At 36.5% G+C, this 16017-nt stretch overlaps 1 protein-coding gene across 2 annotated transcripts in view; it reads left to right on the forward strand.

Annotated features, from left to right (window-relative positions):
* Positions 1-16017, forward strand: part of LOC123528508 (uncharacterized protein C05D11.1-like) — a 112632-nt gene that overhangs the window by 48059 nt on the left and 48556 nt on the right. For both annotated transcript variants that reach the window (XM_053525515.1, XM_053525514.1), the window contains exons 7-11: positions 2420-2530; positions 3310-3401; positions 4781-4883; positions 8038-8112; positions 9125-9235. In XM_053525515.1, the coding sequence (XP_053381490.1) occupies positions 2420-2530; positions 3310-3401; positions 4781-4883; positions 8038-8112; positions 9125-9235 (492 nt within the window). The remainder of the gene's footprint in view (positions 1-2419; positions 2531-3309; positions 3402-4780; positions 4884-8037; positions 8113-9124; positions 9236-16017) is intronic.

Below are 16017 nucleotides of genomic sequence, written 5' to 3' on the forward strand. Positions count from 1 at the left end.
AAGAGAAAATGGATGGGAATTTTTTGTTGTTGTGATTTAGTTTTGTGGGGCAGCCATGAAATTGATGGATATAATTCCCCTATGAAAATTTATGATTTTTCAGTTTTTGTGAAAGTTATTAGTAAACCTTTAGCCTCTGAAAATATCTATTAAAACTTTAGATTAAGCTGGAATCATGGAATTTTCACAGCATGTAGACTGGACAGAGTTCATTTTTTTAGCTCATCTAAGCAATGCTCAGGTGAGTTATTGTGATCGCTCGATGTCCGGCGTCTTTCTGTCTGTCTGTCGTCTGATAACATTTAGCTTGTGTATGCGATAGAGGCTGATCTTCATGAAATTTTATCAAAATGAATACCTTGATGAACTCTAGGCCAAGTTTGAAAATGGGTCATCTGGGATAAAAAACTAGGTCACTAGGTCAAATCAAAGAAAAACCTTGTGTATGCAATAGAGGCTGTATTTTTCAATTGATCTTCATGAATATTGGTCAGAATGATAACCTTGATGAAATCTAGGACAAGTTTGAAAATGGGTCATCTGGGGTCAAAAACTAGGTCACTAGGTCAAATCAAAGAAAAACCTTGTGTATATGATAGAGACTGTATTTTTCAACTGATCTTCATGAAATTTTGTCAGAATGATAACCTTAATGAAATCTAGGCCAAGTTCGAAAATGGGTCATCTGGGGTCAAAAAGTAGGTCACTAGGTTAAATCAAAGAAAAACCGTGTGTATGCAATAGAGGCTGTATTTTTCAATTGATCTTCATGAATTTTGGTCAGAATGATTGCCTTAATGAAATTTAGGTCAAGTTCGAATATGGGTCATCTGGGGTCAAAACTAGGTCAATAGGTCACCCAGTCAAATTAAAGAAAAACCTTGTGTACGCAAAAGGGGCTGCATTTTATGCTGGATATTCATAAAATTTAGTCAAAAACTAGGTCACTAGGCCAAATCAAAGAAAAACCTTGTGTATACGATAGAGGCTGTATTTTTCAACTGATCTTCATGAAATTTTGTCAGAATGATTGCCTTGTTGAAATCTAGGTCAAGTTCAAATATGGGTCATCTGTGGTCAAAAACTAGGTCACTAGGTCAAATCAGAGAAAAACCTTGTGTATGCAATAGAGACTGTATTTTTCAATTGATCTTCATGAAATTTGGTTTAAACAATATATATTTAACATAATTGCATTTTTTACAATGTTACATATATCAGCTTATAGGATTGTGTAGGAAGCTTACAGCTTTTTTAGAAACTCTCTATCATTCTGACCAAAGAAAAACTTTGTGTATGTGATAGAGACTGTATTTTTTAATTGATCTTCATGAAATTTGGTCAGAATGATAGCCTTGATGAAATTAAGGTCAAGTTTGAATATGGGTCATCTGGGGTCCAAAACTAGGTCGCTAGGACAAATCAAAGAAAAATGTTTTGTATGCGATAGAGGCTGTATTTTTCAATTGAGGTCATGAAATTTGGTCACAATGTTTCTCTTGATGACTTCTAGGTCAGGTTTGAATCTGGGTCAAAATAGGTCATCCAGTCAAATCAAAGGAAAAAGTTTGATAACACTAGAGGCCACGTTTATGACCATATCTTCATAAGATTTGGTCAGAATGTTTATATTGATGTTTAAAGTCTTGGATGTTGGGTTTAACGCCATTTTTCAACAGTATTTCAGTCATGTAATGACGGGCAGTTAACCTAACTAGTATTCCAGGATTTTGTACCAGTACAAACCTGTTCTCTGCAAGTAACTGCAAACTTCCTTACATGAATTATCAGAGGTGGAGGACGAAGATTTCAGACACAATGTCTTTTATCAAATCGTCATGGAGAACATACTCCCGCCCGGGGATCGAACTCGTGACCCTGCGATCCGTAGACCAACGCTCTCTCTACTGAGCTAAGCGGGCGGGCTAAAGACTTGGGTGATTTCGAATGTGGGTCATGTGGGGCCAAAAACTAGGTCACTAGGTCAAATCAAAGGTAAAGCTTGTATACACTCTAGAGCTCACTTTTGCTCAATTCTTCCTGAAACTTTGTCAGAATGTTTGTTTTTATGGAATCTTGGACAAGCACAAATCTGGGCCATTTAGGGTCAAAACAAGGTCACTCAGTCAAATCAAAGAAAATACTTGTTTACCCTCAAGATTTTTGGTCCAATCTTTATGAAAATTAGTCAGAATATTTGTGTCCATGAAATCATTAGGTCAAACATGTTTACACTGTTATGGTGTGTTTCTCAGGGCCCTCTTGTTTGTTTTTTGTGAAATACTAACAATATATTAATGAAGTTTTGTAATACATTATTCAGTTATATCAATAATAAAAGTTATGTAATTTCAGTTAATATATCAATAATAAAAAGTTTTGTAATTTCAGTAACAGAAATAATGTTTTATAATTTCAGGATCAGTATACATTCAACAGTGTAAGTTTGTTGTTGGATTATCTAACAGACTCGGCGATATCACCTTTGCAGAGGGATTTTGTGGAAATAGAGGAACCTTATTGTTCTGATGTAAGTGCTCCATGGAGGTGTAAAATTGTGTTCGCAGATCAGTTTCAAGATGCAGACTTGCTATTGGCCAGTTTTAATCCTTAGCTCACTAGATTTTTAAGATGGAATGGTCCATCATTCAATTTGAGCAATACCATTAATTATTCAAAGTGGAGTTCAATGAAAATTTACTGAATGAATTGCAAACAGTGCAGACCATGATCAGCCTGCACGAATGTGGTCGCAAAGGCAGATTATCACCACCAGCAGGTGAAGTGTCAAGTTTGTGATTACAAACAGCCAATCAGATGCTTACGTTTAAAGACTGTTTTCTAATTTCAGTTTTATAACCTCAGAGTAAGGTCAGATATGAAAATTGAATTTTGTCTGTTTTCCAAGAAACTTTATTATCAGTTCTTGACTGCTTTCTTTGTCTCTTCTTTTGATGCCCGAATCACTTGTCTGTAACCTCTAGAGTTCAAGCCCTACTCTAGGGTCTTCCTCCACCATTTTAAGCTGGTTCAATAGGTGGAGCCTGTCTCACTGTTCATCCATACTACTGTTTTCAATCTACATGTTTGATTTGAACCAAACTTAGCAGGAAGATTAGCAACCGTAACTCTGTCAAAATAACAATGGCAGAAATATGGCTTTTGTTTATAGGAATATGGTATTTAATTCACAAATGACAGCACATGTTCAAACAAATTTTATTTATAGTGCTTAGTTAAAAGGGATCAGCATTAAAAAGAATATTGTTCCTTCATTTAGATATCTTAGACATGAATTTTTTATTCCAGGTTCATGGCAACATGATAGAAAACTCTGAAAGCAGCATTTATATCAAGTTTGACAATGTATTCAAGGAGAAGTTGAATGCCATCTTTCCAAGGTATGTTATGTTGATTTTCCTGAGTAATCTTTGTCAGAAACTAGGTCAGTAAGTTATGAATTTACGAGACTTTTGAAACTTGGTTACCTGAACAAATTACCATATATCGGGTTAATTCTGTGGGTTTTTATTTCTGCTAAATCTGCAGGTCGAGGCTGTCACGCAGAAATAATTTTAACTCTGATATTTGATCATGCATGGTAATGAAAAGGAATCAGATTTAAACATAAATCAGCTGCGCCAACTTCACTGTCCTAGATTCCGACCTAGATAATGCCACTAAGACATAACTGACGAGAACAATATGCATTTCAGTCGTTAATTATGACATACATGTAGTAATGAGTAAGCTATTTCCCATGCTCAGAATTTACTTCCGGTTTATGCAAGCCGCAAAAATTAATTTAATAGGTCGCAGAAAAAAAAGCAACGCAAAAAAACCAAAAATAAAACCGCAAAATTTTTTGCCAGCAGAATTAACCAGCTATATGGTAGGTCAGCCCATATAAAAGTATGCTTGGCACTTGTAGAAGTCAAGTTAATTACTTAGTCTGAATCTTTATGAAACATTGTTTGTCCTTGTACTCAGGTGAGCGTAAAAGGACCATCATGACCTTCTTGTTTCCTTTTAGGCAAAAAAGTTGAAAAATGAAGGTTAAGATGCAGCTAACTGTATTAAAAGGGGAAGACAACTTTCAATATCCTTGCTTTCAATTTGAATGTTCCTTCTAAGGTAGTTTTGCATCTTGATATGAAGACAATTTTACTATGTAGAATTTTATTCAAAACTGTTCATTAAAACGAAGTCAGGATATATTTAGAAAACTGATCTAGAATAGATGGTAGACTGATTTGAAAGAGTTGGACCAAGGGCAAGTTTTCATAATTCAAGTGTATTGGATAATTACAGTTTCAATGAATTTTGACTTCTCTCACCACAGTTGAAAATCTAAGTAAATTCTATCATATGATCATATAAAATATGTCAGTCTATTTGTGTTTTATAAAATCTGAATACAAAGGGCACATGGTGAAGGTTTTGAAGCTGTAGGTCAGGTTTGAATTTGGGTCATCTTGCTTAGTAAGTAAGTAAGTAAGTAAGTTAAGTAGGTAAGTAAAAGCTTTATTTAACGAGGCTATACATTTGGTTTCCCAGTCTTCCATGTGGGACTCAACATACATGTATATACATATACACACAGCAGAGCATTACACAATGTTACAATACAAAACAAATAAGAATGGTACTTAATCAGAATCAGCTAAAAAACGAGTTATTAATGAGCAAACCCACGACCATTCACACTAGTGAGTGCTGTACCACTAGGCTACCAAGGTGGTTAGAGGTTTCATGTAGAAGTTATATTGTACATTTACAGGTTGAAGGACGTGTTACAGAAGATCGGCAATGGGTCAGAGAAGGTTGACATGACGAGGATGGGCAATCTCATTCAAAGAAAAGTCCTTGATGCTTTGGCTTCAGTAAGTTTAGCTAGCTCCATATGTACTAGCACCTGTGTCCTTTTTAATTGATACTCTGTGATTTGGCTCCAACATATACCCGTACCCATGCTGGTTATCTCGGGTGTCAAGGTTTATGAAGAAATTTTTTTCAGCATCGAGTGTAACAAGGTATTTACCTATCAGGTAATAATGAAAAACCAGAGTACAGTATAGATTAGATAATTTTTGCATAAGCTTTAATTGATGATTTCAGGGTAAGCTGCCTTATTCACAACAATAATAATTCGTGAAACGTGAGTGTTTATGTTTTAGGACATGATGTAGGTTAACCCTTAGCCTGCTGGCGGCAAGTGATTCTGCCTTTGCGACCAGTGCAGACCAAGATCAGCCTGCACATCCGTGCAGTCTGATCATGGTCTGCACTGTTCGCTATTCAGTCAGTACATTTTCAGTGAAAACCCCTTCAAATAATAAATGGTATCGCCCAAAATGAGTGATGGACTAGTCCATTTTAGAAATTTAGCAGGGTAAAGGTTAATAGTCACAAAAAATTTGAATTCTTTAGTGTCATTATTCTCTACTATTGGTGAAAATAAATCCATTGCAAAAAAAAAATGTTTGATCTACAGTATTAAGATCAGTTTGCAAGTGTTTGCCAGGCCGTTCTCTACAGGTAAAACAGGTATGTCACCATATGACCATAGTTATTGTCAGTGTGACTTTAAACCCATCAAAACATGCAGAAATAAATCATGCTTTGTCAGTTTATATAGCTGAGACCTAACAACCTTGGAATTTTATGCTGGGTTTCCAACTGTCAGGCTTTACATATTTGTTTATGTTAAAGAAGGTTTTGTTTTCAAATTCTCTTTGCAAACAATTGACTTTTGGACAAATCTGTCAGGTTAGAGGGCTCTAGTTAAGAGGTGTTACTTTCACTGGAAAGAATTTATTTAAGATCAAGACATTTTGTTTTGTTTTAAGAGGTGGTTGCTTTACTATTTTTAAGTGAAAAATGAAATGTCAGAAAGTTGGGGAAAAATCATGGAAAGATCATTTCATGGATAAAATTTGAAATGGCAAGGGAGAATCCCTATAAAAAGAATTTGCTCACTTTGCTCACAAACGGCCTATTGTTATACATTTTATAGTTTCTGTGACATTGTGTATTTGAAAATATTGCTAAAATTGAGTACAGCTTCCATTGCTAATGATTTTTATGCACCCGGCATCTACTGATGCAGGAGGCATATAGTGATTGTCCTGTCCGTCCGTCCATTCGTTCGTCCGTCCATCCGTATAAGGTTAACCAAATGGGACCTTTTCGTCTAGTATCAATACCCCTCACTAGAATTACTTGGTACTAATGCAAAAGTAACCTGTGACCATTCCTCATCTTCAAACATCACCTGACCTCAGTTTGACCTTGACCTTGACCTCATTTTGGACTTAGGTTGCTTTGCATGTACTATCTCTTGGTTAACCAAATGGGACCATTTCGTCTAGCATCAATACCCCTTACTAGAATGACTTGATACTAATGTAGATGTAACCTGTGACCATTCCTCATCTTCAAACATCACCTGACCTCAGTTTGACCTTGACCTCATTTTGGACTTAGGTTGCTTTGTATGGGCCATCTCATGGTTAACCAAATGGGTCCGTTTTGTCTAGCATCAATACCCCTTACTAGAATGTCTTGATACTAATGCAGATGTAACCTGTGACCATTCCTCATCTTCAAATATCAACTGACCTCAGTTTGACCTTGACCTCGTTTTGGACTTAGGTTGCTTTGTATCGACAAGGATGCCACCGGGGGCATCAAGCGTTTATTGAACGCAGCTTCTTGTTTTTATGATATTTGTTCTCTTTTAAGACTGTTTGTTAGGATCTGAAATGTTTATAGTTAATAAGAGTACATGAACAGACTGGTTTCTTTAGGGAAGAAGAGGTCGAGAATGGTGTGTTTGTCAGCAAAAAGCAGTTTTGGGTCTGTGAAAAGTCAGGGAATTTCATTTGTCCTGTTTGATGGCAATCCTGGTAAAGAATAATATTAAAGGTCACATTTCAGAAATATTTTAGCCACAGAGGAATGGTGTAATTGAATCTCAGATTGTGAGAACACAAAAATATTGTTGCTGCTAGCAATTATTTCATCAGGCAAATGCCAGCAAATGTCATGCACAGACATGGCATGTGAATTCAGAAACTTATTGGAAAAATTTTCCCAGGCAAAATAAAAAAAAGAATCAGCTATTAAGTGATCGCATTTTTAGCTTGCCTATACAAAGTTTTAGGAAAGTTGACCAACTCTCTTTGTAGTCTCATATGCAGTAGTCTCCCCTGACAGTAAAAATTTATTAGAATTCTGATAATCAGTTCTTTGTTCATTTGATATTAAACTTTAATTGAAATCGTTCTGTTTATTTCCCTAAAAATTTTACACTTGTGATAAAATGAAAAGATAAATTGAGAATAAGAATACATTTTTTGCAAGTCAGGTGATTATCATATCATGGTCATTTGGCATTGTTTATCATTCAGTTTGGGCAGCACCATTCATTATTCATGGGGGTGTTCACTCAAAATTTACTGACTGAATAGCAAACTGTGCAGACCATACTGATCTTGGTCTGCACTGGTTGCAAATGTACAATCACTTGCCACCAGCTGGATAAAGGTTAATCTACTGCCAGGGGAGGTAATCACTGCAGGGAGTTTGAATTGCATTTGTGTTGGCAATATTTTATGCATTCAGATCTTTTTGGTTCAATTCTGATGTATTTACTTTTTTCCACTCTGTCTTTGAAAATTACTCAACAGATTTGCTTTTTCACACAAACTCATTTTTATCTTAACCCTTAGTCTGCTAGCGGCAAGTGATTCTGCCTTTGCGACCAGTGTAGACCAAGATCAGCTTGCACATCTGTGCAGTCTGATCATGGTCTGCACTGTTCGCCATTCAGTCAGTATCTTTTTGGTAAGTACCCCTTTTAACAGTTAATGGTACTATCCAAATTGACAAACTCATTTTTATCTTAACCCTTAGCTTGCTAGTGGCAAGTGATTCTGCCAGTCCATTATTTTGCTGGGTAAGGGTTAAAAAGTGTAATGACAGTCACTTATTTCATTGTAGAGTATCGCTAAAGTCTATTCTATCGCCTTTCAGATTGAGGACAATCCCCATAACAAGATGGCATCATTTCTCATTGGAGACTTTCTCTTCGGAGATTCACAGGAAGATGTAAGTATTGAACTTGTTTGTTTGTTTGTTTGTTTTGGGTTTATCGCCGTTTTTCAACAGTATTTTAGTCATGTAACGGCGGGCAGTTAACCTAACCAGTGTTCCTGGATTCTCTACCAGTACAAACCTGTTCTCCGCAAGTAACTGCAAACTTCTCCATATGAATCAGAGGTGGAGATCGAATGAGTTCAGAAACAATGTCTTTTGTCAAATTGTCACAAAGTACATACGCCCCGCCTGGGGATCGAACTCGCAACCCCGCGATCCGTTGACCAACGCAGTTCGTACTGAGCTGTGCGGGCGGTTAGTATTGAATTTGATACAAAATCTTCCTGTTCAGTTTACCTTTTCCATAACAGGATATTTTGTCAATTGCTTTTAAGTGTAGAAATACTGACTTACATTTCATCTCCAAAAATAAATTTTTTTATTAAGGTGTATTTGTCCATTTTATAATTCAGCTGTTTTGGACACCATTTTTGACTTTTATTGGTATTTTTGTTCATTTCTTGCTCAGAGAAACAAGTTGGCATATCAGCATCATTTTTATACAAGAAGTAAGTAAACGAAAGAGAAAATTCATTGTATGATAAATTTTTACTCAGTCTAGGATTTTACTTTGGAGAAAAGTTTTTGCTTGTGGAATTGAAGTTATTAAAGATGTCTTCATAATTAAAAGGTTTCAGTTGAGTTACCATTTCTTGAGCCTATGTAGCAGACTAGTTAAAGAAGCCAACTTTGAATCTCTGACCAATGTGGGCTCAAAATCTCACTGGAGATGTAGAATTCTTCATGACTGTGAAGAAGCCATCCAGTTTGCTTACACAAGGTCAGTGGTTCTACTCATATGCCCGCCCAGGCATGAAACACTGTTCAGAGGGGCACCTAGGGTTTTCCTGTACCATCAAAAAACCTGGAAAAGTCACTCTATGAGCAAAATTCAGTATTTCACTGAAAATCATGACATAAAAGTATGTATATTGTTGTATATGATGAGAATTCTCTATTGCAGCTGGAAGGCCGAGTTCAGACGGTAGAGTTATATACAAAGATGAAAACAGAGCTAGAGTCATACTGGGTTGGACTGATTAACAAATACATGATAGATAAAAATCATGTTCTGGTAATTGGTTTTGACTAACATAATCTATTGCAGTAACTAGTGTCTATTGAGAATCAGTCACATTTTCCGCATCAATTAATCAGTACAAAAAAAATGTGTGAATTTTGATCAGTCATAATGATAATTATAATTATCAATTCTGGCAGAAATTAAATGAAAAAGATAAAACTTTTCAATTTTGGGCAATAACATAGGTTAAGTGTTTTGAACACATTGCCCATTGACTGTCAACAACACTTCACATGCGCATTTATATTTAAGGGTGGCAGTTTTACTAGATTCAGCTTATTTAATAGGCTTTATTAGGAAGCAAAATTAGTCTCAATAATAAAAAATGTTTGTTGACAATCACAGTCATGGACTATTTATTCATGATTTGCCAATGCCATGATTATTCAGCACATCACTAGTAAGTACCTGAAACTGTTTTGTTTAAATAAGTAACAGATAAGAAAATTATTCTGGTATTTTTGTTTTGTCCATGGTAGATACACAACACATCCTGGTAATTTGTTTTCTTTGTGGTAAATATACATCATGTCTTGGTAACTGGTTGGTTCCTTGGTGGTAGATACACACCACTTCCTGGTAATTTGTTTTCTTGGAGTTAGATATACATTATGTCCTTGTAATTTGTTTTCTTAGTGGTAGATATACATCATGTTTTGTAATTTGTTTTCTTAGTGGTAGATATACATCATGTTCTGGTAATTTGTTTTCTTGGTTGTAGATATATGTCATGTCCTGGTAACTGCTTTCTTGGTGTTAGATATATGCCATGTCCTTGTAGCTGGTTTCTTGCAGGTAGATATACATCATGTTCTGGTAACTTGTTTTCTTGGTGGTAGATATACATCATGTTCTGGCAGTTTATTTTCTTGCTGGTAGATATTCATCATGTCCTGGTAATTGTTTTGGTTCTAGGTCCCGTGTGATTCTGTGACGATCTGTGTATGAAACCACTGTCTTACAATTGCATGATTATAAAAGGTGAATAATAAGGTCTGAACACTTAGTTTTGCTGTAATTCTGTGATTCCAGAAAGCCCGCCTACTTAGCTCAGTAGGGAGAGCCTTGGTCTACGGATTGTGGTGTCACAAGTTCGATCCCAAGGCGGGGCATATGTTCTCTGTGACGATTGGATAGAAGACATTGTGTCTTAAATCATTCATCCTCCACCTCTGATACATACATGCCATATTTTCAGATGGTCAATAAGGGAGTTTTGCCTCAACAGGGTTTTTTTTAAGGGAGATTTGGGTAAAAATAAGGGAGACTTTTATTCGCTCATTTTTACGCACTAAATAGCCGTTTTCATGAAAAAATCATCAAGTTTTCTATATTGAACTGATGAGTGGAGCCAACAGTTGTGTACAGAATGCATGATTATTACTTACAGCACTTTACTTAATCCAAGGAAATTCAGAATTCGATGAAAGATTGAACCAGGAACTTTGTTTTTGCTTTATGTGTTGATGCTTCTGCATCTGGAGAGAGTGATCTTTTTGACATGTTTAAGCATACAATACTCAAAAGATTGCGGAGATATCATGTCAAAACAATCTTTTAAGGGCAGTCATTTCTTTTCAGAAATGAAGTTGTTAAAACATAAATGAAAGTCGTTCTTTTGCTGGATTGTCCATATTTAGATTAAAACTACATGTATTTAAACTGGGAATTCTTCTCCCGTTAATTATTGCAACATGACTATATCAAAAAGGAATGGCAGTCAATTCTTTGGGCAGTATGAAATGCAATTTATTTCATAAAATTCCCTTATCCGAATTCATGTTTGTCCGAAATTCTGTGTAGTCTGACATTAACCCGCCAATATTTGTTAAATTTTGCATGCTGTGCAAGTATTTAAATTGAGAACCATAAACTCGGTGTTAGCACTAACCTGTCGCATCTTCTGATGGCTCGATAAATATTGAGGTCAGCGAAAATGAAAGTACACTTTGGCAGATGGCGGTAAAATGACGTAATTTTAAGACTGGTTTACATATTTTTTGAAAACTACAGATCAGCGACTTTGATGTTATTGAATCAGTCTAAAATCTCGCATGCACATGTTTACAATTGCCTAAGGGTAAGATTAAATGGTTTATTGTTTGCAGATGGTGACAGTAGATGGAAAGATAATTAATGCCTCAGGCGTGTATCTCTCGATAAACAAGCTAGGGATTATAGACAACTATCAAAATTTTGTTTTAAGAGTATTTCTGGGCTACTCGATATTGAATTTCAAGTATTTTCTAAAGGTCTACATTGGGTTCGAGATACGATTTTTCGACAGAGGACTTTTTTTCTGAATTTATTTTTTTTACGGGAGGTTTTCATGTCCCGGCGGGAGACCGGGAGATATACTGAAAATACGGGAGAAAAAGACTCCCGGCGGGAGATATGACATGTATGCTGATAATTCATGTTGCGAAGTTGGCACTTGCGGAGAACAGGTTAGTATTAATACAGAATCCAGGAACACTGGTTAGGTTAACTGCCCGCCGTTACATGACTGAAACACTGTTGAAAAATGGCATTAAACCCAAAACAAACAAAGTGATTCCAGAAACAGGCTTTCAAGTGGCCCTAAAATTCCTAAAAAATCCTAATTTTTTTAGGCCTCCCTAAAATTCCTAAAAAAACACTCAGAAAGGGCCAAATTCCTATTTGTTTAGATTATCCCTATTTTTTTGTAATTTCTACTAACTTAATTTTTTTTGGCACCAAGTTATGCATATATAATGATCCAGTTAATTTATTGAAGTTAATATTCTTTAAGATTCATTAAGATTCATTTACAGAGGATGCTTCTATCGGTTTCCATGAGTTCCTAGCTTCATGAAACATAGATATACTTCATTGAATGATCAGGCCCGCCCCCAAGCTGGCCCCCAAGTTGGCCCCCAAGAAGTGACCTATATTAATCAAAGTTGCACCAAACTATATTGGCAAAGAAATAATATTTCCTCAAAATTTATGTCCAAAAACGCACCAGAGGCCACTGTTTCATACCTTTATTTAAAAAATGTCCAGGGGGAGAACCCCCTGACCCCCCCCCCCCCATATTATAAGAAATTACCCCTCCAGTTCCTCAGAATTTAAGTAAAAAATGCACCAGAGGCCACCATTTCATATCTGTATTTCAAAATTTTCCAGAGGGAGAGTCCCCTCACCTCCCTAAAATTACAGGGATACCCCCTCCCACACATCAAAATTTAGACCAAAAAATGCACTACAATCCAGCATTTCATACCTGTATTTCAAGATTTTCCAGGGGGAGAACCCCCCTCCCCCCAAATTGAGAGGAGTACCCCTCCAGTACCTCAACATTTAGACAAAAAATTGCACCAGTGTCCACCATTTCATACCTGTATATCAAAAACTTTCATGGGGAAACCCCAATTTTGCCAACACGGAGAGAGGCCCCCCTCCCGTATCTACCCCCTCTCAGCGCTATGCACTGAACCGGCGATGCCTTTTTAGCTCACCTGTCACATAGTGACAAGGTGAGCTTTTGTGATCACCCTTCATCCGTCGTCAGTCCGTCCGTCCGTCCGTCCGTCAACAATTTCTTGTCTGCATGATAGTGGTTTCATTTATGATTTTATTTTAACCAAACTTGCACACAACTTGTATCACCATAAGATCTCGGTTCCTTTCTTGAACTGGCCAGATCCCCTTATGGGTTCCAGAGTTATGGCCCCTTAAAGGGCCAAAATTAGCTATTTTGAGCTTGTCTGCACAATAGCAGCTTTATTTATGATTTGATTTTTACCAAACTTGCACACAACTTGTATCACCATAAGATCTTGATTCCTTTCTGGAACTGGTAAGATTCCATTATGGGTTCCAGAGTTATGGCCCCTGAAGGGGTCAAAATTAGCTATTTTGACCTTGTCTGCACAATAGCAGCTTCATTTATGATTTGACTTTAATTAAACTTGCACAAAACTTGTGTCACCATAAGATCTTGGTTCCTTTCTTGAACCGGCCAGATCCCATAATGGGTTCCAGAGTTATGGCCCCTGATAGGGCCAGAATTAGCTATTTTGACCTTGTCTGCACAATAGCAGCTTCATTTATGATTTGAATTTAATCAAACTTGCACAAAACTTGTGTCACCATAAGATCTCGGTTCCTTTCTTGAACCGGCCAGATCCCATAATGGGTTCCAGAGTTATGGCCCCTGAAAGGGCCAAAATTGGCTATTTTGACCTTGTCTGCACAATAGCAGCTTCATTTATGATTTGATTTTAACCGAACTTGCACACAACTTGTATCACCACAAGATCTTGGTTCCTTTCTTGAACTGGCCAGATTCCATCATGGGTTCCAGAGTTATGGCCCCTTAAAGGTCCAAAATTGGCTATTTTGGCTTTTGCAGCCATATAGAGACTTCATTTATGGTTTTATTTGATATAAACTTCCAAAATATTTTCAACAACAATAAATCTTGGATTCCATGACAAATCAGATCCAATCGTAGGTTCCAGAGTTATTTTATTAGCTCACCTGTCACATAGTGACAAGGTGAGCTTTTGTGATCACCCTTCGTCCGTCGTCAGTCCGTGCGTCCGTCCGTGCGTCAACAATTTCTTGTCTGCAGGATAGTGGTTTCATTTATGATTTTATTTTAACCAAACTTGCACACAACTTGTATCACCATAAGATCTCGGTTCCTTTCTTGAACTGGCCAGATCCCATTAGGGGTTCCAGAGTTATGGCCCCTGAAAGGGCCAAAATTAGCTATTTTGACCTTGTCTGCACAATAGCAGCTTTATTTATGACTTGATTGGTACCAAATTGGCACACAACTTGTATCACCATAAGATCTTGGTTCCTTTCTTGAACTGGCCAGATTCCATTATAGGTTTCAGAGTTATGGCCCCTGAAAGGGCCAAAATTAGCTATTTTGACCTTGTCTGCACAATAGCAGCTTCATTTATGATTTTATATTAACCAAACTTGCATACAACTTGTATCACCATAAGATCTTGGTTCCTTTCTTGAACTGGCGAGATTCCTTTATGGGTTCCAGAGTGATGGCCCCTGAAAGGGCCAGAAGTAGCTATTTTGACATTGTCTGCACAATAGCAGCTTCATTTATGATTTGATTTTAACCGAACTTGCACAAAACTTGTGTCACCATAAGATCTTGGTTCTTTTATTGAACCGGCCAGATCCCATAATGGGTTCCAGAGTTATGGCCCCTGAAAGAGCCAAAATTAGCTATTTTGACCTTGTCTGCACAATAGCAGCTTCATTTATGACTTGATTTTAACCAAACTTGCACACAACTTGTATCACCACAAGATCTTGCTTCCTTTCTTGAACTGGCCAGATTCCGTCATGGGTTCCAGAGTTATGGCCCCTTAAAGGTCCAAAATTGGCTATTTTGGCTTTTGCAGCCATATAGAGACTTCATTTATGGTTTTATTTGATATTTTATATCTGATTACCTCCCCTGATTGTAATCAAAATGGATTTATATCAGTAAATACTTATAGGACTTATTTGAAATTTCATTATTGTCATTAGTTGGACTGAGCCAATCAGGGTAGATAACTATGGACTGTTTTTATGTCAAATTACCTCCCTTTATTTCAAATTAAAATGAGTATATCTCCGTAAGTAATGAAGATACTGATCTGAAATTTCATTTATGTCAACAGATTTATTTGGCAGATCCTTCTTTTGTTCACTTACAGTAAAAAAAATTTTTAATTACTTCCCTTTTACGTTACTATAAATAGCTTATTTTTAGTAACTTTTTTATTATTGGCCATAGGGGAAAACCGAGACCACTTTTCTGTGGTACAATATGGATGGTACTTCCAATATTTAGGTATATTTTGACTTATCTGTACCTTGTAAGAATTTGTTTTCTTTTTGGTTAACTTTCTTCCCTTTGTTGTTACTGTCCTTTGGACTTAGATATTTTTTCTGAGGACCTTCTTGTCCTCAAGTGCAATGATAACAGGTGAGCGATATAGGGCCATCATGGCCCTCTTGTATCTGATTACCTCCCCTGATTGTAATAAATACGGATTTATATCAGTAAATACTTACAGGACTTATTTGAAATTTCATTATTGTTATTAGTTGGACTGAGACAATCAAATAGATAACTATGTACTGATTTATGTCAAATTACCTCCCTTTATTTCAAATTAAAATGAGTATATCTCCGTAACTAATGAAGATACTGATCTGAAATTTCATTTATGTCAACAGATTTATTTGGCAGATCCTTCATTTGTTCACTTAAAAATTATTTTTTTTAATTACTTCACATTTACTTTACTATAAATAGCTTATTTTTAGTAACTTTTTTATTATTGGCCGTAGGGAAAAACCGAGACCACTTTCCTGTGGTACAACATGGATGGTACCTCCAATATTTAGGTATATTTTGACATATCTATACCTTGTAAGACTTTTTTTTTCTTTTTGGTTAAATTTCTTCCCTTTGTTGTTCCTGTCCTTTGGACTTAGATATTTTTTCTGAGGACCTTCTTGTCCTCAAGTGCAGTGATAACAGGTGAGCGATATAGGGCCATCATGGCCCTCTTGTTTCTGAACTGGTGCTCCCCCCATTCAAATATTTCTGTATCCAGGCGTGGTGATGATGAAAAGCAACAATATATATGGTCAAAAGGCAGGCTCGACATGTTGCCTGTGTGCATCTAGTCATAATTTAGCCCTTATTTTTGGCAAAAATAGCCCTAATTTTAGCCCTAATTTTTTGCCAAATAGTGCTTGAAAGCCTGCAGAAAGTA

Source organism: Mercenaria mercenaria, chromosome 15 (genome assembly GCF_021730395.1).
Source record: "Mercenaria mercenaria strain notata chromosome 15, MADL_Memer_1, whole genome shotgun sequence".
Taxonomy (NCBI): Eukaryota; Metazoa; Mollusca; class Bivalvia; order Venerida; family Veneridae; genus Mercenaria; species Mercenaria mercenaria.